The following is a 27,561-nucleotide window of genomic DNA, read 5'->3' on the forward strand; positions in this document are numbered from 1 at the left end:
TGAGAAAGAGGAGGAATGGTGATGGAGGCCGCCACAGGCAGGGCTGGAGCAGCAGATTCACCCCAAATGCTCTCTCCGAGAACGTGGCATTTCTTGTGGGAGTCGGGAGTGGAAAACATTAGATGGAAGAACTGTAAAAAAGTAAACAAACGGGGGTAGAGGAGTCTGTAATGAAACAAATTCCTGGCGTAATCAGTTTGGGAGGGGAAGAGAGGAATTTCAATTACTGCGCTACTCCCAAGTCCTGCGCCAAACACACACTCTCCAGCTGCATTCTGTGGCACTTGGAACTCAGACAGTTGAGACGGAAAGAATTTTTAAAATCTAATTTACTCAGTCCCTTTGTTTACTTTATGTGTGTCCCTCATTTTAGACAATGAAAGGACATTCCTTACTTGTTCCCCCCGGTTTCTAGAGCTGACACAAGGCAGGGATGCTGTGTCCACAGCTGGAAGGAGAAATCTACACCGATTTCATTGTTCTGCAGTTATTTCTCTGTGGCTTAAAGATACAGAAATGTGTGTCGGTGGTGGATTTTTTTCCTGGGACTCTAAAGAACCGTGGCCACCGGAGTCTGACACCTCCGGGAAGTTCTGCCTGTGGCCTTGGAAGCTCGGCTGGACGTGGCCAGCTGCAGCCCTTGCTCCTTGTTAACCCTTGTTCGGGGCTTGTAGTTGGAACTACATCATTAGCACAGGATTACATATCGCCAGGTCTAATTTACAAATGATTTAATGTGTATCAGGCTTCTTTCTCTGACCAGACTGCCGCCTCCAGGAAGGCAAGGATCACGCTAAGAGTAGCCGGTAAGTATGGAATTCTTACTATGAGGTACAACATGGAACGCAAACGCTTTCCGTGGCCTGCCTCGCTAAACCCTCATGATAATCCTATTGATTGAGAAGGCACTATCTCCATTGTCCAGATGAGGAAATTGAGGCTCTGCAGAGTTCAAGATCACTCAGTCAACAAATGTTGGTGCCTGGATAAGAGATCAGTTTTTTTAGAAATTAGCACACGTGTGTGTGTGTGTGTGTGTGTGTATGTGTATGCGCGAGTGTGCGTGCATACGTGCATGCAGTAAGAAAGTCTCCTTATCTACAAAACTGGAGAGGTGATACGTGCCTGGCCTACCTCAAAGGGGTATTGGCAGGATCTGATGTGCTAACGTGAAAGAGCAACCTAAGCATGTGGTGAATGCTGGCGGGGCCTCCTTTCCCGTTCTGATCTCCTGCGAACACACAAGTCCACTCTCACTCGGGATAATCCAAAGGCCTCTGATTCTCCACCGAAGGAAGCTGTTCTTTCCAACTGTATGAGAGTCTCCTGGTCTCTTTAGTGATCACGGACATCGACTGCATGGTGGATGCATGTCCATTCATGTGACACGTATTAGGGTCTGTCAAATTACAGTTGAGGGCCTGTCCAAAGCTAGTTGCTGTGGAGAATGCAGAGAAGCTGAAAACATGATCCCAACCTGTCCTCGAGGGATTTAAAGCCTCATTTGAAAGATGAAACAAACTTCATAACTGACGTTTTATGAAGAGTATCATATTTGAATGAAGAAGACTGAGTTTGTAGTGACAGCCTCTCCGATTTCAGGCTGGGCACCTTGGCCAAGTCATTTAAGTGCATCTGTCTCCATTTCTTCATATAATGTGGAGAAGACAGACTCCCTTCACAGGATTACACATTACGTGATCTTTATAAAGCACTCGCCAGTTGTAAAGCGTTAGGACTTTAGAGAGCATAACCTGGTGAGGTGCTGGCGAGTTTGGAGAGAGGCTGGGCTGGTGGGTGAGAGCAGTGGGAGGCCTAGGAGGGGAAGGGGCTGGTGCCATCTGCAGGGACAGGAAGGAAGAGGGGGCTGTGTCAGACAGAGGACGCGTCCTCACCAAGGGCTGGAGGCTGCAGGGGAAAAGGGGAGCAGGAGGAAGCTTGGCAGGACAGAGGTGGACGAGCCACGCTGAGACATGTTGGGAGACAGTGTTGGGAAGAACTGGGGAAAAGACAAAAGAGGGCTTCAGATGCAGTTATTCCACGACAGTGAAAGCATTGAAGGTTTTCTGATCAGGGGAATTGCCTGATTAAAGCATTATTTTAGAAAGACTAACCTTAGGATAAAATAAGGGATGGATGGGGAATGGGGAAAGAGAGAGAGAGAGAGAGAGAGAACAATGGAGGTGGCAAGAGAAGGAGCTGGAGACATTTCAGTGCCTAGAAATGAAAGATATAGGAATTCATGAGGAAAGCCCCATTCACAGGAAAAATGCTGGATGCAATTTTAGACACATAGATTTCAAAGTGACAATAGAACATCTGAGTGGAGCCATCTAGATGATAGCAGGGCTCTGGGATTCACAGAAAGAATTCTTTCATGATTCACATAAAGATAACAGGGAGAATATGCCAAGCTCACCAGGGAAGAAGGTGGAGTCAAAAGATTAATGCTCCAGGGGTGAGCCTTGGGCTATTCCACATGTAAAGGACAGGCAGAGGCGAGGAAATAGTACATTCTGTAGGAGTGAGAGAGTGTGGTTCCCAATACTGAATGATGCCTGGTGTTTTTAACAGCCATTAAACTTCACTTTAAAAGCAGAAGAGTAGTAACTCTCCATCCAGGCCTATAATCTAGAACTCTTGCACTAAGGACTTCTAAGGATGGGAACGTAGCATGGGAAGTGGGCTGATCTCATCTCCTTTAAGACTCAGACTCACACGCCTGGAGTCCTGCCAGGGTCCCACGGATGATGGCACTAGTGCTACTGGAATGACCAGCTCCTTTCTTTGTAGATGTCTGTGCCCACCTCTGAGCCAGACGTTCTTAGTTGCAAAGCCAATGCCAGTCCTTCCTTCTTCCTTGTGAATGCAACCTTGTTGAACAGGGCAGTGCAGTGCTGGGCCACAAGTGGGATACTCACGTTTGCAGCCTCCCTTGCATCGAGGGGTAGGCCCTGCGACACAGTTCTGGACAAGGAGGTGTGAGCAGGAGCCACCGTGAGACACGGAAGGCTTTCGCCCTGCTTCAGGGAAGGTGCTCTGGTTCCTGCAGCTAAACATAGTCGCCACCAATACAATGTCCTTTACCTTTTCAGATCCACAGTAGTGACATTGAACACGACTCCTTTCAGCCAAAGGATCATGAAGAGACGCTGAGAGAAAGGACAGTTGCCAATGCTTTCCCCATCGATTCCAGCCTAGAAAAAAGAGAACCAGAGTCCTGAGTCACCATGTGTGTACCCGCAGGAAGGAACACAGGATTAAAACACCCAAATTCCGGTCTCAGGAGGACTTACTGAAACCATGCCCCAGCCAACTGCAAAGGGCACTAGCTCTATCTTATTCATCTTTGTCTTCCTAATGTCAATGCCAGGCAATGGCTGCCACTGTGTAAGGGCTCAATAAATACTTGCTGAACTGAGCTTAGTGATTATGTAGGATCATAATTTTATGAAATCACAGAACCCTGGCATCTAAAGGTAAGAAGAGACCTTCAACATCACATGGTCTAACACAAATGATACCGGCATACGACCGTCTATACCCCCGAGTAATCTTCTAGCCTATGTTTGAATACCTGCACTGACCAGTAATTTAAATCTGTCAAATCAGTCCATTCTGAGGATTGCTGTAACAATTAGAAATGGTTTCCTTTGGCAATACGCAGCCAAAATATGTTCCTCTGTAGTTTACCCTCTTTTACCCCTTCGTCCTTGCTCCATGAGGATGTCACAAGTACAGATATCTCAGATTTTGATCCCATCTCCCTATGTCTAGGTTAGTCAGAAGGCTCAAGACTTTAATCAATATGCCACTTAGCTCTGACTAGTACTTGGCTTTCAGCGTCAATAAACCATTCATTTGTTAAATTATCCTTTTACCCAGCAAATACATATTGACTATCAATTATGTGCAAGGCACTGGAGAAAATTATGCAGGCGATTCAAAAATGCATGTCCCCTAGGAGATTATGGCCTTCTGTAGAGTGGGTCAGGGGACAAGACAGGAGCACACACGACAGTAGCACTACTGCGTGCTTGCACACTCCTCTCACTTCGTTTCTGCACCGCATTACCTTCCTCAAAATCGTGGGCTTTTTTTTTTTTTTTTTTTTTTTTTGAGACAGAGTGTCGCTTTGTTGCCCTGGCTAGAGTGAGTGCCGTGGCGTCAGCCTAGCTCACAGCAACCTCAAACTCCTGGGCTCAAGCAATCCTACTGCCTCAGCCTCCCGAGTAGCTGGGACTACAGGCATGCGCCACCATACCCGGCTAATTTTTTTTCTATATATATATTTTAGTTGTCCATATAATTTCTTTCTATTTTTAGTAGAGACGGGGTCTCGCTCTTGCTCAGGCTGGTCTCGAACTCCTGACCTTGAGCGATCCACCCGCCTCGGCCTCCCAGAGTGCTAGGATTACAGGCGTGAGCCACCACGCCCGGCTCGTGGGCTTTTTTAAGACTGAAAGACAAATCTATCCTCACTGCACTTCTGAGTGGGCTGCAGATCCATGAATTTCACATAGAATTTATTTTAAGCAAACACACGGGCAAGCAAAAAAGGTTGGGGAGCTGGTCTCTGTACACTGCATTTCCATTGAGTGGCTCATTGGCCCCCAACATGGACTTAGAGGCAGAAACCCGCTTGCTCTAGTGTCTGATGTCAGCTCCCCTGGAAACCGTGGCCCCCTCAGGTGGCCTGGCAGGAGCCTCCACTGTCAGGGAGGGCACAGGTAATGAAGACCCTCAGGCTTACTTGCAAAGCTTCAATCTAACCAACATCCAGGAATGGGGGATTACTAAAATGGAGTTTTTGGTTTTTTTTTTTTAAAGAAAAGAAGAAAAAAATGCTTTCCCAAAGCTCAGCATATTATTTCCCCCCTTGGGGGTTGTTCTGCTGTGGCATTCAGATGGAGAGGTAGCGATGCCTTCTTTCATACATTAGGGCCTAATTGTGTGCTTATTTCTACTTTGCAAATCGCTCCCAGCAGAGCTCAGGTTTGTAAAGGAAAACTGGAGCCTTTGACAGGGTTGGCTGTATGTAATTGCTATGAAATTACAGTTATTTTACCTCCCTCTTAACTGCACCAAGAACTCCACTCCCTACTCACTTTTCTCCAGTGCTGGAACAGACCCACCCCTGAGCCGCTGAGACAGCATGGGCTCCGCTACAGAAACTGGCAAAGATGGGAGGGCCCAGCGTGGCTGCCACACCTGCCCACAGAGCTGAATTACTAAGGCCCTATCAGACAGGCAGCCATTAGTTTAATGGTAGCTTGGTGCCAACTTGGGTAATGACGGCTGCTCCCTATGAACCTATCAAGAAGCACTTGACAAGTACCAGTTTCTTGGTCCTTTAAGACATCCTGACACCACAGGAAAATTTCCCCCAGGGTCAGTTACAATGTAAGTGACAAGTGTAGAATTTGAAAAAGCAAAAGCCAGATCCACACTCTGTTATTTGTTTTCCTCTTGTGGTGGGAGAAGAAGGGAATTGAAGGATGAACTAGTAAAATATTGGAATTCTTATTAGCTGGACAAAAAAATTCATATAATAATAATGTAATAATAACAAATGTCTATATTATTAGGTATTGTTCTAAGTGATTTATATGTATTATTAACTCATTTATTCCCCCTGAGAAGCTTGCGAAGTGGGATACTACCACCCCTTACAGATGAGGAAGCTGAGGTGACATAACTGGTGACATATGGTGACATAACTGGCCTAAGAGACCCACCGCGGTGAAGCCAGGATTGAACCCAAGTGGTCTGGATAAAGATGTAGCACTCTGAGCCACCCTGCTGGAATCCAGTCTGAGGACCCAGCCAGGTCACATGTTGTCCCCAGGTGCTGGGAGGTGACGGTGTTGAGTGGTACAGGCATCCTGTCCTGGAGGCCATGTGCAATCAGCAATGCCAGAGTGTAGGATGCACTGTCCTTCGTCACTCCCTAGATTCTAATTATGTCATATTAATATTGTCTTACACTGTGATTCTAGGCCTAGAAAACAAAAATCGCCCGAGGCCAACAGAAACATGTGAGGATCTTGCTGTCCACCTTCGCTGTCCGGGTGCCCCTGTTTCAGATTCCTCTCCTCCCCTTCACAACCCCACAGCCCTGTGGCCCTGAGAAACTGGTTGCTAAACTCACAGGTTAAATGTAGTGAACTTTGGCAACCACTGGAAACATCAACAGAGAAGGGCCAGGTGGGGTTCAGTGGGACCCCACACCCTGAAAAATACAAGGAAAAAACCAGATGGACTTTGGTCCAAAGAGATTCTGAGCACTGGGGGTTGGGGACAGGTACGAAAGTAGTGTACTAGGTTGAATCCTCTTCCCCAAAATTTATGTCCATCTGGAACCTGTGAATGGGACTTTATTTGGAAATAGGGTCTTTGCAGACATAATCAAGTTTAAAGTCAGGTCATATTGGATTCCAGTGGACTCTAAATGTGCCTGGTGTCCTTATAAGAAGAGGGACCTTTGGGCACAGACACACAGAGGAGAAGGGCATGTGAAGACAGAGACAGAGATTGCAGCGGTGTGTCCACCAGCCCAGGAACACCAGGCTTGGTGGCAGTCACCAGAAGCTAGAGACAAGGAAAAACTCTTCCCGAGAGCCTCGGGAGAGAGCCTGGCCCTGCTGACATCTTGATTTTTAATTTCCAGCCACCAGAACTGGGAGAGAAGAAATTTCTGTTATAACCTCCACCACTTACGGTAATTTATTACAGCAACCCTAGGAAGTGTCAAAAGGACAATGGTGTACAGCCAATGGCAAACTTCCCAAGTTCATGATTCTGCTTTGCACACGATTGTCAGCTAAAACCCCAAGTACTTCCTGTTCCCTAGGTATAGTGTATACAACTTATTATAAAATATTATACCATATATAATATTATTAATACATATGATAATATCAGCAGTAGCATAATGTAATTATATTGCTTGTATGATTATATGATATATGTTATATGCTGGATAATTCATATTACAGGCTATTATATATCGCCTTTCATGTGCTCTCTTCCTCTATATGGTAAGCTTGGCTCTCTCCCAAACACCGGCCATGTTTCATTTACTTTGCCTTTAGCAGCAACGAGCACAAGTGCCTGAAACGTAGTTGCTACTCAGTGCGTGTTTAAATGGATGCATGTTGAGGGGAAGGTGATGGCCCTCCCTTTTTATGGCTTGAGGATCTCAAAATTCTCTCATCGGCACTCTAAAGAGCATCCTAAAAACAAACAAACAAACAAGTTTTGAAGCACGCTACAGCAGGAGATTGTGATCCTAGACTCATCTCTGTCCCTAATTCACCATGTGAACGACCTTGGGAAACTCAACCCCTCTTGGCCTCGACCATTGCACCTACAACTTCCTGCAATTTTGTGTATCAAGTGACTAGTGGAGATTTGTTTGAGACTGCGGTTCTCAAACTTTTTAGTCTCAGAACCCATTTATGCTTCTAAAAATTATTGAGGGTCCCCCCCCAATTTTTGTGGGTTATGGCTATTGATATTACTGTAAGTTAATGCTGAAAATGTTTTAAATATTTATTCATTCATTTAAATATTATAATAAACATGTTACATGTTAACATAAATAACATCCTAACATAAAAGAACTATATTTTCTGAAAACAAAAGAAAATTAGTGAGAAGAGTGACATTTGTCTTCCATTTTCACAATATCTTTAATGTCTGGCTTAATTTGGTTAAGGCGTATTATGAAAATCTGGCCTCATAGAGACATGTCATTGGACAAAGGAGGAGTATTTTAGTGGCCTTTTCAGATAGCTGTGGGTATTCTTCTTTAATACCATACTGAAACTCAACAAATGGTAGTTTCTTAATGGTACGTATGTGGAATTTGAAAACATAGCAATGAAATTTTTCCTATTCTTTTATACCAAAACCCACTCACCTAACTTGCACTTTAAATGGATCTCTTACCCATGCATGAGTTTGCAACATATGAATTTGTTATTTGGAAAAAAGTGTTTCACTGCCTTATGCAGATCTTCCAAATGATTCCCATTTTATTATAAAATGTAAAAACATCTCATTCATTAATATCATCACTAAACTCATCAAAAAAGTTTATGGATAGGAAAGCCGCCAACCTCATATCAAGCACAAGCTGTCATACAGACATGTTTTCCAAAATTCAAACTTTCTCTGGAAAGCTTTCATGTTATCAGTGGCAATAAATACTATCAGTTGCTATCCTTGAAATGACAAGCTCATTTTATTGACTTTCCCAAAAATGTCTGGCAAATACTAAGTCTGAGTAAGCACAATGGTCTTCATTTTATTAACTTCATTTTATTTTATCCAGTTGCTCTTTCAAGTAAGAACCGTGTTCTGTGAAGGAGACAGCTGGTTCAGTCGGCCACTCAGTCACACACGTGCTCTTCCTTCGACAACCATCACAGTTTGGAACAGAGCCAAAGAGCGACTATGCATTTCCCATTTCATCAGCCAGAGCGTTTAAGACGTGTATGCAAGGGGTGAGATTTAATTACACTATATCATTTTTACTGCTTCATCAAGGACATTCATAATTGAGACTGGCTCTTCTTTTTCTGTATGTGCATGACTACTAATACCTACTAATACCATTTGTACCACTGCCCAGATTTATGCTAAAACACCCGCAGTCTTCCCACAAAATGATAATCCCAGCGAGAGAAGCACACCATCTCAATACAACTCGTAACCTCTCGGAACCCCTGAAAGCCTCTTGGGGACCCCAGGAGTCCACGGACTACGTTGGAGAACTGTTGGTTTAAGACATCCCATGAATAGCCCAGGTATGCAGAGCTCAATCTCCAGACAATGAGGGCAGCTGATAATTGCCCAAAACTCATTTGAGGGCACCCAAGTCCAGAAGAGGGAAGAAATATTCACAGAGATTCTAAGCAGAAATAGCAGGAAGTGACCAGAGGACATTTACGCTTGATAGATGTGTCAGTTATCAATTTATTGCCTCTCAGTTCCAAATGCACCCTTGAATATATGCTCCGTGAGGACAGGGGGAATTTCTTCAAGCATTTCTTCTTTAACGTGAGCACAAAGTTGGGCTTCCTCAGTAGAGAGCACTGGAGGGACACTGCAGGAGGAAGAGGCTGTTCTCTTGCTGTCCGAGTGTGGGCTGGGAGTCAGCAGGGTGCGAGGGCAGCCATGGAGCCACCCCAGCTGCAGGCTCAGAATGCAACCCCTCTGGCACCTTGTAGCCTCTGCCTGGTGATGGCCTGTCCACAGCGCTCTCGACACAGAAACCAAAGCCCCCACTTGGCTCATGGGCAGCTGGTCTAAGGCTGGGGGTGTGCATGCAAATCTGTTGCTCTCTTTGCAAGCCCCACGTGGCCAGAAGGCCTCCTGCCCCGCTGACACCTGGATCCCACTGTCCGTCTATGTCACTGATGCTGGTTGCCTCTGGAGAGTGGCCTGCTGCTTGCCCAGCCACTCCAGACCAGCTCTGGTCTAACCAAACCCATGAATTTCTATGCCAAGTTCTGATCCCCTTCCAAGTCTGTCCTTCCTTGGCTAGTCTCCCTCGGCCCTAGTGCAACATATCGTTTCCTTATATATAATGGGTATTCTTTTATCATAGTTAATACTTCTTCACATTAAACTTCTTCTGTTTAACCTATGTAGTTTTCCTCTCCTGATTGTACCCAGACTACATCAGATGCTTAAATGCCTGCTATTTCAAAATGCAGTATTTTTATGTTCTTTGCCTTCTTTAAAAACCTGCAAGGTTAAGCCCTAAATGAAGTATTAAGAAAGAAACCTCCATTTTTCCCAGAAAGCTTATTAAGTCATTTCATTTTTTTGTTGCTTTAGCCCATGAAACCTGTCCCGGAAGACTCAAATGGTTAAACAATTTTGTTAAGCGCACAGACAAAAATTCGACAGCAATGGAGCTATAACTAACCTCAGGGATGATACAGTCCAGCTCTTTCTTTTTACTGATAAAGAAATAGGCCCCAGAAAGGTTAAATGACTTGCCCATGGTGGCACAGCCTGGTCCTATGGCAGAATCAGAGACAGGACTCCTGACTCCTGGTTCCTACTTGTCCACTCCACCAAGCTGGCTGGGTCTACAGAAAAGGGTGGCAAAGTGGCAAAGGCCACACCCAGAGGACTTTCACTGAACATAAAGTGGCTCATCTATATAACACTAAAGTGGTTCGTAGCCCATAAAAGAGAAAAGAATTTTTCTTTATAATAACAAGACTCGCAGCAGTCCATTTTTTCTTGTTAGTGCAAGTCAGACAATATTCCTTCTTATGACTATTTTTGAAATACCAAATGGTCTGTCCTTCCAGGGATTTGGTTAGTAAGCCTCCCATCAGCAGGGGTGTGACTGGGTGGTTTGTGGCCCACATGAGGACAGGGAGGTCTACCCCTGAGGAAATCAACGTTTCTTTCCTCAGCAGCCACAAAAGGTCCAACTCACTAGAGTCACGCAGGCATTTTTTATTCGATAAACGGGTAACAAGTATGCATTTGAGGTTTCAGAGGACTTCAGCATTTATCTAAAATCAAACAAAAAGACTGAATCAGCTCTATGCCGACACCTGCCTGTACAATGTGACATGAAGAATTCCGGGGATATGAGTCAGGGTTCTTAGAGGACAAAAAGAAACAGGACGTGTGTATACACACACACACATGCACATCCTGTTGTATCTGCTATATATAGAGGCATAAACACATCCTGTTTTTATATTATAAATAATATGATAGATTATATATTATAATACTATTATTTATATAAATATAGAGAGAGAGAAAGAGAGGAGGTGGGAGAGAGAGACAGAGAGTGAGTGAGAAAGAAAGATTTATTGCAAGGAGTTGGCTCACACCATCGTGGAGGCTTGGTGGAGCCCCACGTGTGCAGGGCAGGCCAGCAGGGGAGCTGCAGTCCAAAGGCAGACTGCTGGCAGAATTCTCTCTTCCTCAGAGGAAGTCAATCTTTGTTCTATGAGGCCCGTAGAACACTATAGAGGACAATCTGCTTTACCCCAAGTTCACCAATTTAAATGTTAATCTCATCCAAAACACACCTTCACAGAAACAACTAGAATAATGTTTGACCAAATATCTGGGCACTGTGGCCCAGATAAGTTGTCCCATGAAATGAACCATCTCACCAGGTGAATTTAAAAATATTACCTGAGATAGGTAAGCCATTAATCCAGTGTCTGTTATCACCATGTTAGCTTATCAGAAGGTTTTATAAACAACTCAGTATGGTTGTGTATACATTCCCTCCCAGAAGAACCTGTAGGCCTCATGCCCAGTAGGCTACCCTGTTCCAATCTCTGACTGAGAGAGCAGGGTCAGTGGTGCCTTTGACCCTGGGTGACTGGCCTGGTCTGATGGCAGCTTTGGGCCCAAGGCTGCCTACAACTTCCTGTGCTGCAAAACATCTCTGTGCTTGAGCCCTCTTGGGGGTGTCCTTCAGCCTACCTTGAGCTCTGTGTTAGTCTCCACTGAGTCTCTATTCACCCTCCCGTCCCTCTACCCTCTGAGAAAGAACTGCCCTTTCCAACTCAACACCAAGGCCCCTTCTCCCAGCCCTTCGTCCCACCCCCACATGGCTTTTTTCCTATTCTTTCATGTTCAACTATTTGAATGAGTGAATGGGTCTTTTAAACCTCTTGTCAGTCCTGCTTCTGTTTAACAAGCTCTTCTGAAATAGCTCTCTTTCAATCTCTTTCTGGCCTAAGCAATTCTTTTTTGCTTTCCTTGGATCTTCATCCTACCTAGTGTTTCTCTTGCAGCTAAAACTTTTGATGATCCTTTTCTTAAAGTCAGCCCTCTGCAGCCTCCCTCGTCCCCTGGTGCCTCTCACGTGGCAGGGCCAGCTGCATGGGCATGCAGTCTGCGCAGTTGCGTGGGGCCCCACACTGGGCTTCATGCTCTGCTGTTGCTGTCTTGAAATTCTTAATAATTTTTGAATAAAGGGTCCCTCATTTTCATTTTGCAGTTGGGCCCGCACATTATGCTGCAGGTCCTGCATGTGGCCCTCTTGTTCCTCTTCCTGACCTTTGCCCTCAGCTCACTGCTCTTCCCTCTCCACGCATAGTACCCTTTGGAGAACATGATTATCTATTCCTGAGAACATGATTATCCTCCCCAAGTTAGCGATAACTCTGGCTTCTAGACCTATAAACATGGTATTTACTCCTGAGTTAAGAAAAAAAAGAGAGAGAGAGAGAGAAAGAAAGAGAGAAAGAGAGGAAGGGAGGAAGGAAGGAAGGATGGAAAAGAAGGGAGGGAAAAGAAAGGGAAGGGAAGGGAAGGGAAGTCAGAGAAGGAAACTAAAAAAGGGGAAAATGTTGAAATGCTGCAGGACTTGCTTGGTTCAAGTATTCCTTGTTATTAATAGTTCCAGGTCCTAGCCTATCTCACTCCAGTGTTATGTATTATTCTATAATTTGTCTCATTTCAGTGAAATATTTTGCTGTTACTAGATACCTGAGGTTTTCTTATGAGTAAAAGTCAAATGATATGCCCTATTGTTATTATTTCTTAAAACCAAATGATCTGCCCTTCTGACACAGTTGCTATGTTCCATTAGCATGACTATGACTTACTGATTTTTTTCTTATGAAACTCTCAGAACCCAGTAAGTGTTCAAGAAATAAGTGACTGCCTTGGTAGGTCTTCCAAGTGGCTCCATCATGCTTAGGAGGGCAGAATGGCTCTTGTGTCACAGGATCATAAACCTGCACCATGCCTTGGGAGGTCCCAAAGCCCAAACGTCTGCCTCTAAGTTTGGCTTTTTCTACCACTAGAGCAGGTGTAATACTTAACAGCTAAATTCTGTCATTCTGGAGGCAGACTTCTGTCCTCAACTTCACAGAATTCTGTGGCGCAGTGTCAAGGGCTTGGTATTGAGCCATGCAGACCTGGGTTCAAATTCCAGCCCTGTCACCAACCAACTGAGCTGTGTGTGGCAGATGTATTTTCCCAAAGAGGCTATAGCACTATTTCCAATCCTATAAGCTCTCCATAACCTTGCCAAGTCCCCAATTAGAGGTGGAGTCTGTATTTCCCTTTTTCTTGAAATCAGGCAGGCCTTTGTGGTTGCCTAGATGAATAGAATATGGCAGAAGTGACACAATGTGTGACTTCTGAAACTAGGTCATAAAAAGTGATATAGCTTCTGTCTGGCCTTCACTCTTTTTTGGGACGCTTTCCCTGGGGACCCAGTCACCATGTTGTGAGGAAGCCCAGAGCACATGAAGAGGCATTGTGTAATATTCTGGCTGACAAGCCCAGGTAAGTTCTCAGACGACGACAGGTTGCATGGACACCCAGACATGTGAATGTGTGAAACATCAGATGATTCCAGCCCTCAGCCTTTGAGCTGTCCCAAAAGACGTCTAGCAAAGTAAAATTAGCCGTTCCTACCAAACCTAGGCTGAACTACAGGCTCACGAGAAAAATAAATGTTTCCATTGTTTAAAGACACTAAGTTTTGGGGTGGTTTGTTGCTCAGCAAATAACTCAGACATATACACTTAGCCTCAGGTTTCTTATCTTCAAATTGGGGGCAGAAATATCTACCTTGCAGGGTTTTTATATGGATGGAGGATAACATGTATAAAACACATGGTATTCACTTAATAAATTTACAGCTATTGTCATTATGACCACAGAAGACAAACATTTAGGAAGAGCTCATTAAACATCCTTATTTATGAAATGCTAGGCCTTGTGAAGAGTCAGTAGACCTCTCTTTGAAGGCACAAAATTCAACAATACCTTTTGTGTATGAAGCAATAAATTCAACAGCAAAAGCAAACACAGAGAGAACTACAGCCACCATCCATTGGCCAGACAAAAGTGATCCTAAACTAGGTCAGTCATGCATTTACCATGAAGGGAGATGGGGAAAATGACTCATACTTGGTTAGCTCTTGGTACAATGATAGTCACACGCATGTCTATTTTCTATAAGGCCACTGAGTTTCTGTGCAAAGCAACATTCAGTAACCAAATTTTTTTTTTTCAAATAGTTCAGGAGCCAAAGACAAGAAGGGCTGGACCCAATGAAGACAGATGGATGTAACTGAGAGATGAGGTCTGACACTGATTCCTGGCGGTTTTCTATTGAAGTCCAATGGAAGACTTTGTGTTCTTTCAACATCCGAGAACTTTTGTCACAAATATTTAAGGAACTGTTATGCTATTCTTTAGTCCTGATTATGGCTATCAGTGCTTGGATCATGAAAGCTGAAAGCTGGAATTCTTCCACCTTAGAAATATACCCAAACACAGGAAACCAAAGAGTGATACAAATCTACAACCTCAAATACACAGAACTCCTTCCCACATGGGTTTAATTTGCAGAAGAGGTCTTCTCACTTAAGCCTCCCTTGGAGAATCCCAGTCCTGATGGAGGAAACATGGTTTCCACTTAATTAGGGCACTGTCAAAAGTTTTGATTTCCTCCCTTGATATATTCTTTTTATTTGTTGTCCAAGATGCTATGGAAATTAGTTCCAGCTCTTGATCGTGAATCCATTTCCCCTACATTCAAGGAAAGAGCCAGGAATCCTATAATCTTCACACCACACAAGGATATCTTGCCATTGAGCTCTGCTTCTCTTACAAAGGTTGGTGTTTGGGATCCTGACATAGCTGAGATTCCTCATTACTCATCTGCTCTGGTTGTCTGAATGCTGAGTTTTGAATATAGCATCTTAATAGGATAAGCTGGTCTGGAAAGACTTTAGAGACATCCCCAAATCTGTCATCTTCCAAAACATAGCTCAGTAATCACTCATCATCCCAAAACTCAAATATGACAGATTAAAAGCTTATGGCACTAAAATCAAATCTGAGTCATGAGATTTATTAATTAGGGTCACTTAAATCTGAGGCCTTCTGAAAAATTTTTTGCAAAATTAGTATTTTATAATATGTCAACAAAGTATGTTTATAGAGCTTGAAAATTCCACTCAAATATTCATTGTAAAAAATGATATGCCCAGGCCCCTCTCTCAGATACTCTGATTTAATTAGTCTGGAGTAGGGCTCAGACATCAGAATTTTTGCCCTCATAGTTGTCTAGGTGATTGTAATGTTCAGCCAGGACTGACAACTTCTGATCTAGAGGTGCTCACAAGTGGGGATGTGCAATAGAATCACCCACGGAGTTTGTTAAAAAATAAGAATTCCGTAAGAAGAGGTCGGAAAAACATTTATGGATATCGGCTTAGGCAAAGAATTTATGAAGAAGACTTCAAAGGCAATCACAGCAACAACAAAAATAAACAAAATGGGACCTGATTAAATTAAAAAGCTTCTGCACAACCAAGGAAACAATCAGTAGAGTGAATAGACAACCTACAGAAGGGGAGAAAATATTTGCATTCTATACATCCAATAAAGGGCTAATAACCAGAATCTACAAAGAACTGAAGCAAATCAGAAGAAAACATCAAACAACCCCATTTAAAAATGGGCAAAAGACATGGACAAAAGCTTTTCAAAATAAGATAGACTAATGGCCAATAAGCATATGAAAAAATGCTCAATGTCTCTAATCATCAGGGAAATGTAAATCAAAACTATAATGAGGTATCAACTAACTCTAGTGAGAAGGCTTTTATCAAAAAGCCCCAGAATGACAGATGCTGGTGTGGATGCAGAAAAGAACACTTATACACTGCTGGTGGGACTGAAAACCGGCGCAGCCTCTATGGAAAGTAGTACAGAGATAACTCAAAGAGCTACAAGTAGACCCGCCATTTGATCCAGCAATCCCACTACTGGGTATTTACTCAAAGGAAAGAAAGACATTTTTTAAAAAAGACACTTGCACTCGAATGTTTATAGCAGCAGAATTCACAATTGCAAGGATGTGGAAACAACCCAAGTGGCCATCAATACATAAGTGGATTAATAAAATGTGGTCTATGTATACCATGGAGTTCTACTCAGCCATAAAAAAAAGTAGTGAACTGATACCTTTTGTAACTACTTGGATGGAACTGGAGACCATCCTTTTAAGTGAAGTATCACAAGAATGTAAGAACAAAAAACATATGTATTCACTACTAAACTGAAACTTACATATCAACACTCATGTGCACATATGGTAGAAAAATTCAACAAAAATCAAGCAGGTGGGACGGGGAAGGAGAGGACGGGTAAATTCACACCTAACAGGTACGATGCGTACAATCTGGGTGATGGACACACTTGTAACATTGACTCAAATTGTACAAAAGCAATTCATGTAACCAAAACATTTGTACTCCCTTAATATTCTGAAACAATACATAAGTAAATAAATAAACAAATAAAGAAACAAAAGTGTTTCCCAAGTCCACTGTAGACACAGAATCAGAGTCTCTGGGCTTGGGACATGTGTGACAGACAGGACCAGAAACTGGAGCACTTGGACATTGTTTCTCCCTACTTTTTTTGTTGACTGTTTGCTTATCTAAACTGGAAACTCTTTCACATCCTGGCCCGCTCCCCTCTCCTACCCTTCCTCCATGCTGTTCTTCCCCACCTCTGGTCCCAGCATCAGCCCTGAAAGAAGTGCACCGCTTTAAGTTGTTCAGGGAACAGGCAGCACATTTCAGATAAAGACATCTGGAAAACCTCAAGTTGATGCAGCCACAAACAATGCTATCTGATATCAGTGTGGTCACATCTCCGCGCAGCACTCTTAAGCTCTGCCTGAGGGTGACAGAGAGCACTGGGACTGGGTCCAGAAACCCTGGTCACTGGGTTCAAGGTCTCATGTGGTCAGTGCAGCCACAGGACATGTCCTCAACCACGTTTCCGCTCTCCAGCCACTTTCCTCAAGAGCAATGGCTAGAAACGTTGCTTCTTTGAACATGCAGGTTCCCGTAGAGCCCTGTTGGGGCTCTCCTGGCTATGTGGAGCACTGGGAGGCTTCAGCTCTGCTCTCAACCACAGGCGGCCACCGGGCCTCATGGGCAGGGACCCACACTGTCCAAGGAGCATCTTCACTAAGAGTCTGCCTGGTGCCAGAGACTTGGAGTGTAGTGATGAGTGGGACGTGGTCCTCTCTTGAGAAGCTACACACACGGCAACGCGAGATGATGGCCAGGTCAGAAGTGAAGTGCACAGTGGTGGAGCGTGGGTGGAGAGGAACACAATGGAGCCCCTAAGGGTCCAGGGAAGGGTTTGGGGCAGCAACAATGCTTAATGTGAGCTTTGAAGGTTAGACAGTTTATTCAAGCAAAGCGGTGGGTGAGGCCACCCGGGCAGAATGGCAGCACAGGCACAGGCCGGGAGGCTGGACTGCACAATGTGGGTGTGCAGGGAACGGCAAGCAGGTGGACTTGCCCTTCGTGTTGTGTCAGGGGAATCCATGCAGGAATCCTCCAGTTCCCATTCTGAGGACCACAGCCCTAGTCACAGGCAAAGCCACAAGGCAGTCAAATGCCATCTCCTGGGGGCCCCTACATCCCCTGGTCAGCTACCCTTACCATCATGGGTCTCAAACCCCCTTAGCCACCCTTGGCCAACAAGCCTCTCCCACACCCATCTCAATGCTGGCTGTGAAAGCATTCACATTTAAGTATGAATAGTCAATAATTTCTCAGCACTTATTCCTTGGCGGTAGGGGGTACTTCTATTTATCATGGTCCAGATGTGAGCAAAGGAGATGGAGCTCCACTGGTGGAATGGTTGGGTTTCAGGCCTATGCCAGAAGGGAAGTGAGGAAGTGGAAAGAAGGGGGAAAGGTAACAGTAGCTCCCTGAAGGTCTTGAAACCAGACAGGTAGGCTTTTTCCTATTATATCCTATGTGAGATCCGGCCAGCCTGTTACCTCTGCAACTCACGGAGACTAGCTTACATAACAGTGCCCCAGGCCACAGGGTGGGCACTTCTTATCACAAAGTTGCTTTAAATATCCATTTAAAATTCTCTATTTAAAATTAGTCCAGGGCTGGTTGGAAGGAAAGACTTTAAAAACAATATAATTTTTAAAATCAATTTGGAAATGGGAGACTATAGGAATGTTTTAGCTTTGCCTTTAATATGAGTGCTAAGAATTAGGAATAGATACTATACATTTGCCCATACTTGTGTAGTAAGACCTTAGCTAGGATGTTTGGAGAAGCAGGATGTTCCCCGGTGAATAAGAGTTCCCTGGGTAGCCGCCTAAGCAAGAGAGGGCAGTGTAATAAAGAGCAGAGGACTAGGAGTCCCGAGTTCCAGACCTGGTTAGGGCACAGAGAGTTGTGTGGTCTTGGGCAAGTAATTTTCCTTCTCTGGGCCTTAATTTTATTATGTATCAAGTGGGGAATTAGAAGAGATGATCTTAAAAGACACTCTAAAATATTCCTAAAATGTGACTAGGAGAAGGTGGACATCATGGAGTCTTTTCTTTGCATCTAAGAATTCCAATGTCTCGAAGAGGCTCCATGAGCTGGGACAGTCCTCAGCTCCCAGCACCATGTCTGGCTCCCGGCACAGGCTGGACAGACGTTTGCTGAGACAGGGAGTTAGTGGTGTTCCATCCTGGAAAGGCAGGTGGGGGTCTGCGGGGCAGGGGCCAGTGCTATTGGTTCGAGGGGAAATGAGGCCATAAAGAACCACCTGTGACCACCTTTGCTGTCAGGCTTTGTGTCCTCACATCTTTCCTGAAGCATCTTATTAGCATGTTGCCTTACAGAGCAGTAGAAGAAACATCTCTTTTGGAAGGCTGCCCCACCAACCCCCCAGCAGGTCTCTCAAGCTTCATCCAACCCCTTCATCTTTAAGACTAGGCCATTTGAGGTCCAAAGAGTTCAGATGGCTTTTTCCAGGCTGCACAGACAGATAATCAGCGGTAGTGGAGTTTGCAGTTGAGCGGAGATGGCTGAAATCTCAGTCAAAACCATCAAGGTACGTAACTTAGACATGATCACAGAAGAAAAATTCTGGTTATTGTAGGGTATGGATTCGAATCAAGGTTTCTTCCAGTTTAATGTGGAGGGTTCGCTCAAGGTAAAGACAAGAAGCCCAAGTCCTGCTGCAGCTCCTGAGCCCCCGAGAAGTATAGTAGCATCTGTAGGGACATCCTTCCTCTCTATATGCCTCCTCCTCCTCCCAGGGGGACTGGGAGGATTCCGGGAGACAGCACCAGTGAACTGCAGGGCAGTGTCTGGCAGACAGAAAGCACTCAGCATGAAAGCTGTCTTCATGGTCACTTTGCCCTCTGGGCCCTTCCCTCTTTCCTCCCTCTCGCCACCTCCAACCAGCACACTAAAGGCCACAGGTCTGGAGAGAGTCTTTCTACACCACCTTGCAATAGGGAAACGTTCCTACCAGCCAAGTTCCCCTGCCACGTGAGCCCACCCACCGAATTTCTTTGGAGCTTCTTTAGACCTTATCTTGAAGACCATAGCCCTCCATGATTCTATCTTCTGCTTTAGAAGGGGGCTTTTCCCAACAGCCTCACAGTCACAGACATAGAAACTGAGTTAAGTTTTGTGCAAGGAGACCCAATTTCATTTTCTCTGCCTAGAAAAAAAATCAGTCTGAACTTGCTCTCGGCTGAGTCACATGTTCAAGCTCAGGCCGAAAAATGGAAAAAGAATCTGTTTTTTGTAACCCCCCAGGCCAAAGGGGGAAATTAAAACCTTTTCCAAATGGCAGACTAAGACAGGAAATGTTCTCTTTATTGTACTCCCATAAAAAATAACAAAAAAACCTACCCCAGTAATTGTGCCACACACCCAAGAGTCCAGGCCATCACCCAGGAAGCCACAACCTGAGATGAAGGAGTCAGTATTTCTCTTTAGAAAGGGAATTTTTCCAAGACCCCCCCCTATTTTCTTTCACAAGGTCACCTGTAGTTACAAGAGACAGATTGCCCACCCTGCTTTCTGCCCAACCAGTGGGAGTGAGAAGACCTGTGTGCTGGTCCCAGTTGTTCTGCAAGATAAATGTGCCCTTGGGCAAGTCATCATCTGAATTTGGCCTTCTGCATCCTCATCTGGAAAATGAAGGGGTGGCTGGATAATGCCTAACTCTAAACTCTCTGATTCTCTCCTTGCTCACTTGTTCAGGCACAAAAAGTGAGACATGATCCTTGCTGTGAAGAGCTCTAATATAAATTCTCCTCTTCGTATCTAGGAGAAAAAACTGAAAGTGGCCTTATAAAAATACAAAACTATTCCATCTGTTAACCCCAAAATAAGTGAGGTGCAGGAACTATTCTTTCCTCCCACTGGATCCTTTCTGTAAGTTTCAGAATTTGGTATAATGCTCTTGGGGTACTCAAGTTGACAAGTGCAAAAAAATATGTTGCCATATCCTAATGCTAATATCCACAGAACAGAATCCTTGGATCAACAATTTGGTGTATTAGAAGATGTGAAAATGTGTTTCCAGTTCTAACAGAGATTGTTCCATCTGTAGGTCTGTAGTAGAAATTTATGTAATGGCTGATAGTCATCAAAGCATGTCACTTTCACCTCCATTTAGTTTGAAGGTACCAAATAGAGTAGTTATATCTGTTTTTTAAAAATTGTACTATGGTCATCTCCTCCCCATCCCAACCCCCACCAAACTATTTCACCATTGTAAGCCCTGCAAGCCGTCCTTTACGGGCAGGACCTGTCCAAGAAAGGAAGCAGGCTATTGTTGGGCTATGTTTAGAACAGACAATATTAAGTGACAGCCTTCAAGTATTAATAGCAGATAAACTTCTAGATCCTATCTAATGTTTAGGATCACCTCCTTCAAACGATCTTTTGATGGAGGCTCAGGAATGGCAAAGAAGGGTTTCAACTTGGGCTTCATCTCCCAACTGTTGAAGGAGGCTGCTGGAAGTATGATGTAGAAAATTCTGATGGCTCAACTAGGATCAGTGGGACAGAATGTCGGTGTCATCTGGTGATTACATGTTTTATTTATGATGCCAACCTTAGATGGACTTATGCTGACACTTCCACACAGAGGGAAGAGGCCTGTTGTGGAGCTAGAAGCTCTGGGGCAAAGCTAAAATGAGAAGCATAATTTCCCCTTATGTTCTGCCATTTAGCTCTTACACACCTTCCTGTAACATGATTTCTTTCTACTAAGTCATAAAACAGATCCTGTTTTCTCTTCTCAGTCGTGATACATTTGGGGCCAGACATACTCATCTGGTTGTTCAAAATGTAACTGGATGCAAGGACCACAGCCTCAGAGACAGACCAGGGGGCAAAACAGAATCAAGTCCTTAGAAACAAATTTAAGTACAGCATATGACCAATAAGGGTTTTAGCCCTACAGCACTTGCAGTTATGTGACTGGCTTCGAGAAAAGCATTTCTTCTCTCTATCCTTTCACTTGAAAAATAACAAAAAAACAGAAGATGGCTTGAAGAGGCCTCAAAGCTCTCTCTCCCATCTTTAATTGAGAATAACAACAGTTGTCCCCCTGCTTCACACATTCTCTGGGAGGATCAAAGGAGATAATGCACACGCCAGCGCTCTGGAAGGATGAGGCGCACTAATGGCACCTATAACCCCACACCCTTCTTCATCAGCGGGTTGAAACTGTAGCTAGAATACAATGTCCCATAGCTCTTCAGCCCCCTTGGAAAAACAAACATGAGTCCACCCCTCAACTCTGTACCATTAAGAGCTTTCTATCTCTGCCCCAGAACTCCCGGCTACAGCCCTAAAAGGAACCATTTTCTCGATAGGAGGAAATTCTACATTGTCCATAACATCATTGCTCAAAGTAGGTCCACAGACCAGCAATGTCAGCATCGCCCAGGGGCTTGTTAGAAATGCAGATTCTCAGGCCCACCCCATACTGAGTCAGAATCTACATTTTTAATAAAATCTCTAGGTGACTGATGCCTATTAGTGGTTGAGAAGGCTGGTCTTCAGAACCTTTGGAAGACAAAGGCCTCGTATAGCAACAATCCAAAGACCTTCATAACCAATGTGCTGGGTCAGTGATATCCAGCTTTGCTTTGCTTTTCTTTGCTTTGCTTTGCCTTTCTTTTCTTTTCTTTTCTTTTCTTTTCTTTTCTTCTCTTTTTTTTTTTTTTTTTGAGACAGAGTCTCTCTCTGTTGCCCTGGCTAGAGTGCTGTGGCATCAGCCTAGCTCACAGCAACCTCAAACTCCCGGGCTCAAGCAATCCTTCTGCCTCAGCCTCCTGAGTAGTTAGGACTACAGGCATGCGCCACTATGCCCGGATTATTTTCTTCTATATATTTTTAGTTGTCTAGCTAATTTCTTTCTATTTTTAGTATAGACGGGGTCTGACTCTTGCTCAGGCTGATCTCGAACTCCTGACCCCAAGCAATCCTCCCGCCTCGGAGTGCTAGGATTACAGGCGTGAGCCACCACACCCAACCCCAGCTTTTCTTTTATATTTAAAAAGTATTTCTAGATTTCACATTGACTCTTGTTTAGGGGGAAAAAAATTCTCTACTCTTATTCATAGTAATCAGGCCTTACCAGGTTCTAAAAATATCAGAAAATCTCAGCCAAATTTCCATACCTAGAGCAGAGGGGCAGCCTTTTTGCAAATAACAATAGCAGCCAGGTGCTGAAAGTGAGCACTGCCGCTGAAACCAGAGCTGAGGTTAAATTATTTACTGAAATTCCATGACTTGGCTTGTCTGTTAGAAGACAGCCAAGCCTAGAGTCACTGAGCATGTTCACCCTGCGCAGGACCCATCCTGCACCTGCTGAAGTCACCTGCTTCCTTGCCCGTGGGGCCAGTCAGAGTCGGACCCTTGCCCCAGAGGTTAAGTTATGGAAACCTGACATGGCATGGTTAGTGAACCCGGCTCTCTGAAAGAGCCTAGAACTGGGCCCACTGCTGAGCAGGGCAGTGGCCTGGCAGGCTCACTGTCTGCAAGCCCCAGTGCATGCATAGAAAGCCTGCATGTTGCAGAAAAACAAGAAAGGAGATATGTTGCAGCTAGCTCCTTTTTTTTCTTTTTAAATAAACATCCTCTGTCTCAGGGTTTCTACTTTTATAATGGAGAGAAATGGTTTTTTGTTTGTTTGTTTGCTAACCAAAACACCAATATATATATATACACACACACATACATATATATCAAGGATTAAACTCTATAGATATATTTTCCTTTGTAATCACTAATATTTGATCCTCCAAAGCAAAATACTGTAAATAACATGTGCATTGAGAGCAGAATGGTTGATTAGAGTATGATATAGCCATATTATGGAACAGGATACAGCTACTAAAGAGCATAAATTGGATTTTTGTGTATTATTCTGGAGGGAGTGTCATGGTAGGAGAAAAAGTCAAGTCACAAAGTAATGTGAATAGTGTGATCTCTATTTTTATTTAAAAACAAAACCCTATATGTGTTCATGAATGTGTGTGTGTGCAACAGAAGGAGAGGAGTTGAGGGTAGAGCTTCACACTGACGGTACCAGTTTCTTCAGGAGGAGGCAAGTGAAGAGAGAGTCTTAAAATTTTCTTTATGTGGTTTCAGGCAAGGAAATGTCTGAAATCCTTCAGATCAGATATGTTTCAAAATTCAAAATATTTTGTAATGTAGAAAGGTAATGTGTGTGTATATATACATAACCCCAGCCCCACTCCCAGCAGGCTCTGGGGCACCATGTTGTACTCAAGTCCATGAACATTTCTGAAGAACTAGTGAGGCATGTAACAGAGACTACAAATCACCTCTAAATGAACACCTACATATTTATGGAAGAATTTTCAGTTTTCATAGCTTTTTAAATTTCAGGATTACAGATAAAGGATTGGGGAACTATATATTTATTTAGGGTTTGACTTAACACAATGATCATGTATTTGTAGTTTTAAGACAAGTAAAGTAAAATAAGAAAAAATGAAGGGGAACCCCCCCCCATAAACCCTCGGGAACTTTCCTTGTGCCTCAAAAGGCTCTGATTTAGAACCTGAGAGTGACTGAGGATGCAGCTTTGCTGAAACGCATTGGAGAGTTGGCCAGACCCGTGGATGAGACACTAGCAAATTCAAGCCTGCTGGCCTGGCATGTAGCAGATACAGGATAATAAAAAATAAGATGAAAGAAATATTTTTAACAAGACAGAAAGTAACTTAGGTGCTGAGGAGTAATCAGCTCCTAAAATTATGCTCATGTCATTTGATATGTAAATGAAACAAAAGTATTTCTGTCCCGAGTTAAAATGCATCTTGTGTGAGTTCGGCAGGGAATGTCCAACATATGTACAGATGGCGTCCCTGGCATGCAGGTGGTAGTGATGTCCTCAGATTCTCACTGGGGCAAGAAAGCACTTTGGTCGAGGTCTCTATCCATCTAGACATTTCTTTTAAGTACATAAATAGTTATGTCGTTGATCTTAAAAATATCATCAATGGTGTCATGAATCCAAGTATCTCAAATTACAATGAACAAGACATTATTTTAAGCATCATTCTCAAAGTTGCAAGTGCTGCCCAACCTGAGCCAAGTCAGTTGGAGCCTTCATTTCTCTTATTATAAAATGGGGGTGTGGTACCATTCACCACCCTTACCTGAAAAATATGTACAATAAAATCAAAAAGCGCTTGAAAGTCTTCAGATTAATACATGTTGTAAGTGATAAATGGCCTATTTGTCTATGTTATGGAGGTGAACGATTAGGACCTGAATGTCACAAAGGGAATGTAAATGATTAGTGGTAGAAAAACCACCAGGCTGGGAGTCAAAAATCCTGGGTTCTGGTCCAGATGCTCCCCAAGTAAGTGGGGGCTTCCAGGACCTCTGACACCCGCCTTGCCCATCACTGAGAGTGACAGTGAGTGTCAAATGAGACCACGTGCATGGGAAAGGTTCTGATCATTGAAAGTGGCTACAACTTCCAGCCACTTATGGGAAGATGAAGATTAATATAACAATAATATACATAAGGCAGAATGGAATAAATGATAAATTAAGTCCCAGCAATGTGTTCCACATATCCAGAGAAGCAGTGTTTACTACTGGGTAGGATACTGGGAAAGCGTCCTTTCATTTTCACCATTTCCTCTCTGGATTTATTTTTTGTCTGCTTGTTTATTTGTCTGTTAAATGCACAGGGTGACCAACCATCTCAGCTTGCCTGGGACTGAGTGGATTTCAGGACTGGGAAGGTCTCTGACAAACCGGGATAAGCTGGTCACCTATAGATGCACATTTCTACTTTCACATTTGAGGACAGACTTAAACATAAATCCTTACTTAATAAACTCATGCATATAATGCTTATGCATGGACAGATTTCATTCACTTCAAAGCAGATTGGAAATGTCAAAAAAAAAAACCCTCTTAGTACTTTTGGCTCATCACATTACAATTTTATCCTTCATTGGATCAGATGTAGCAATCCTAAGTATTAATGATCACTCCAGACTCTGTTTACATGTTTAAATAGGTGAAGTACATTGCAAGTGGCTCAGACCTATGAGTTTCCCTAACGTAAGTAGAACGGATAAAAGGCAGCTAGTCAGAAAACAGTAACAACAAGTGGATTTTTTTTGTTGATGCTTTCTGGGGCTGGATTTTATGTGTGTGTTGGGTGTTTGCAATGTGCACTTAGTATTCCCATATTTCTTTCACTTTTCACTGCTGAATGAGCAGTGTGGTTCAAACAGATCTGCCCACATATCAAAAGAGGAAATTACTTCCTTTTAGGGCTTTGTTTTCTGCAAAGAAGCTGTGTTTGCATTATGTGATGATTTATAATAAATTTTGTAATAAATATTTATTTTAAATAAACAGATCGGGTGATTTTATTCTACCTATGAATCATAGGGATTATGACAACTCTTTCATTCTTAATTTTTGACCCTGGGACCTTTTGGATTTTGCATCCCTCTTGCTATGACAACAATTCCAGCTTCTTGCAGTGAACCATAAACCTCATTTTACCAACTGCTGCTCCAATCTTTAATGACAACCATATTGTAAGTATTATCCCTGCATGAAAATTATAATGAATCAAAATGGCATGTGACTTTTTTGGACAGATATTTTTCCTTGTTGCCATCCAGCAAACTCCCCCAGATCTGTGATCCAGCTGACTTCCCTCTGTCATTTGTGAAATGAAAAATAATGAACAGGTATGATGAAAGGTCCTAAATTGTTTCTTTGGCCTTTTTGAGCCCATGCTCAGAACCCTGCATTGAGTTTTCACTGATAACAGAATAAAATCCAAACTCCTTGAGCCGCCTCCCAGGACTCCTTCCAGTGTGGTCAATATCCCCTCTCAGGACCTCTTCCTTCGCCTCCCTTCCTGTCCAGGCAAATGCCTTGCCCACCACCTCTGACAAGGCTCCAGTTGCTGTACCTGCTCTTTGTCCATGCCATTTCTCTCTTGTGGATGGCATTTTCCCTGTCTCTGCTTTCAAATACCAACTCAGCCCCCACCTCCCTGGAAAACCTCTCCAGATCACTTCTGTCAGACTTCTTTTGTGTACAGTTCATCTCATTCATGCACTGCAAGTATTGAGCATCAACCCAGGGTGCTGGGTACTGCTCTAGGTACAAGGGGTGCCCAGCGAGTCTCCGCTCACATCTTTCCCTGCAGATTGCTGGGGTGGTGATGTTCCCCTCTGGAAGAAACAGAGCATGAGAAGACAAAAGACAACAGCAGGCAAGCTCCTGGGCTTTGGCATCTTACTAGGCATTGCTGCTTACTAGCTCTGTAATCTTCAGAAAGTTTCCTGGCCTCGTTTGCTCATCTGTAAAGTAGAAATGTAATATGGTCCATCTCATAAAGTTGTGGTAAGGATTAAATGAGATAGTTCATGTAAAGAATTTAGGGATAGTTTGTGGTACAAGATAAGAGCTCGCTAGACATTACCTATGTTATGATCTCATACCTGGTCTGGTGCGCCCATGAATGCACATGGTGCCTTCTTCTCTGTCTGTGCTTTCCACGTGTAAGAGCACAGCACTGGGCCTCCTCATACCTGTGCGATAAAATACTCTTCTCTCTGACTGGAGATCGATTAATAGCAGGTGATTCCTGAGTGGGCATTGGAAGTTTTCAAGTACAAAGATAAGTGGGAGTTCTTAAATATTTCAAATATTTTAATGAAAGTCTATGGGAATTATAGGAAGTATTCATTCAACAATATTTGTTGAGAACTGAAACAATAAACCTCAAACTTTAGCGTGCATCAGAACCCTGTAGAAGGCATGTTAAACACAGTAGGTCTGGGGTGGGGCCCAAGAACTTGAATTTCTAACAGGTTCCAGGTGATGCTGGTGCTTTTGATCCAGGGCCCACGCTTTGAGAACATCTGGACGAGGTACCAGCGATGGAAAATAATTACGAGAGGACTGTGGACTCACTCGCCTTCCAAAGGCCAGGAGCCCCTGGACCAAGTTGAACAACCCAAGTTCTAGCCCTGGTTCTATCATGCATTGGGATATGACCTTGGAGAAGTCATTTACCTCCTCTGAGCCTTGGTTTCCTTATTTACGACATTAGAATAAGAATATGCCCTTCATATTTCACGCTGCTGTGAGGAGCCAGGACAATGTCGAGTATTATATGTACTGACTGGAGACTAAATGTAGGAGACAAGGGAAGGGACAT

General features: G+C 43.6%; 1 protein-coding gene across 2 annotated transcripts in view; it reads right to left on the bottom strand.

Annotated features, from left to right (window-relative positions):
• CLIC5 (chloride intracellular channel 5) overlaps window positions 1-27,561 on the bottom strand; it is a 155,465-nt gene that overhangs the window by 40,288 nt on the left and 87,616 nt on the right. For both annotated transcript variants that reach the window (XM_069488097.1, XM_069488098.1), the window contains exon 2: window positions 3,088-3,197. In XM_069488097.1, coding sequence (XP_069344198.1) covers window positions 3,088-3,197 — 110 coding nt within the window. The remainder of the gene's footprint in view (window positions 1-3,087; window positions 3,198-27,561) is intronic.

Source organism: Eulemur rufifrons, chromosome 15, assembly GCF_041146395.1.
Source record: "Eulemur rufifrons isolate Redbay chromosome 15, OSU_ERuf_1, whole genome shotgun sequence".
Lineage (NCBI taxonomy): Eukaryota > Metazoa > Chordata > Mammalia > Primates > Lemuridae > Eulemur > Eulemur rufifrons.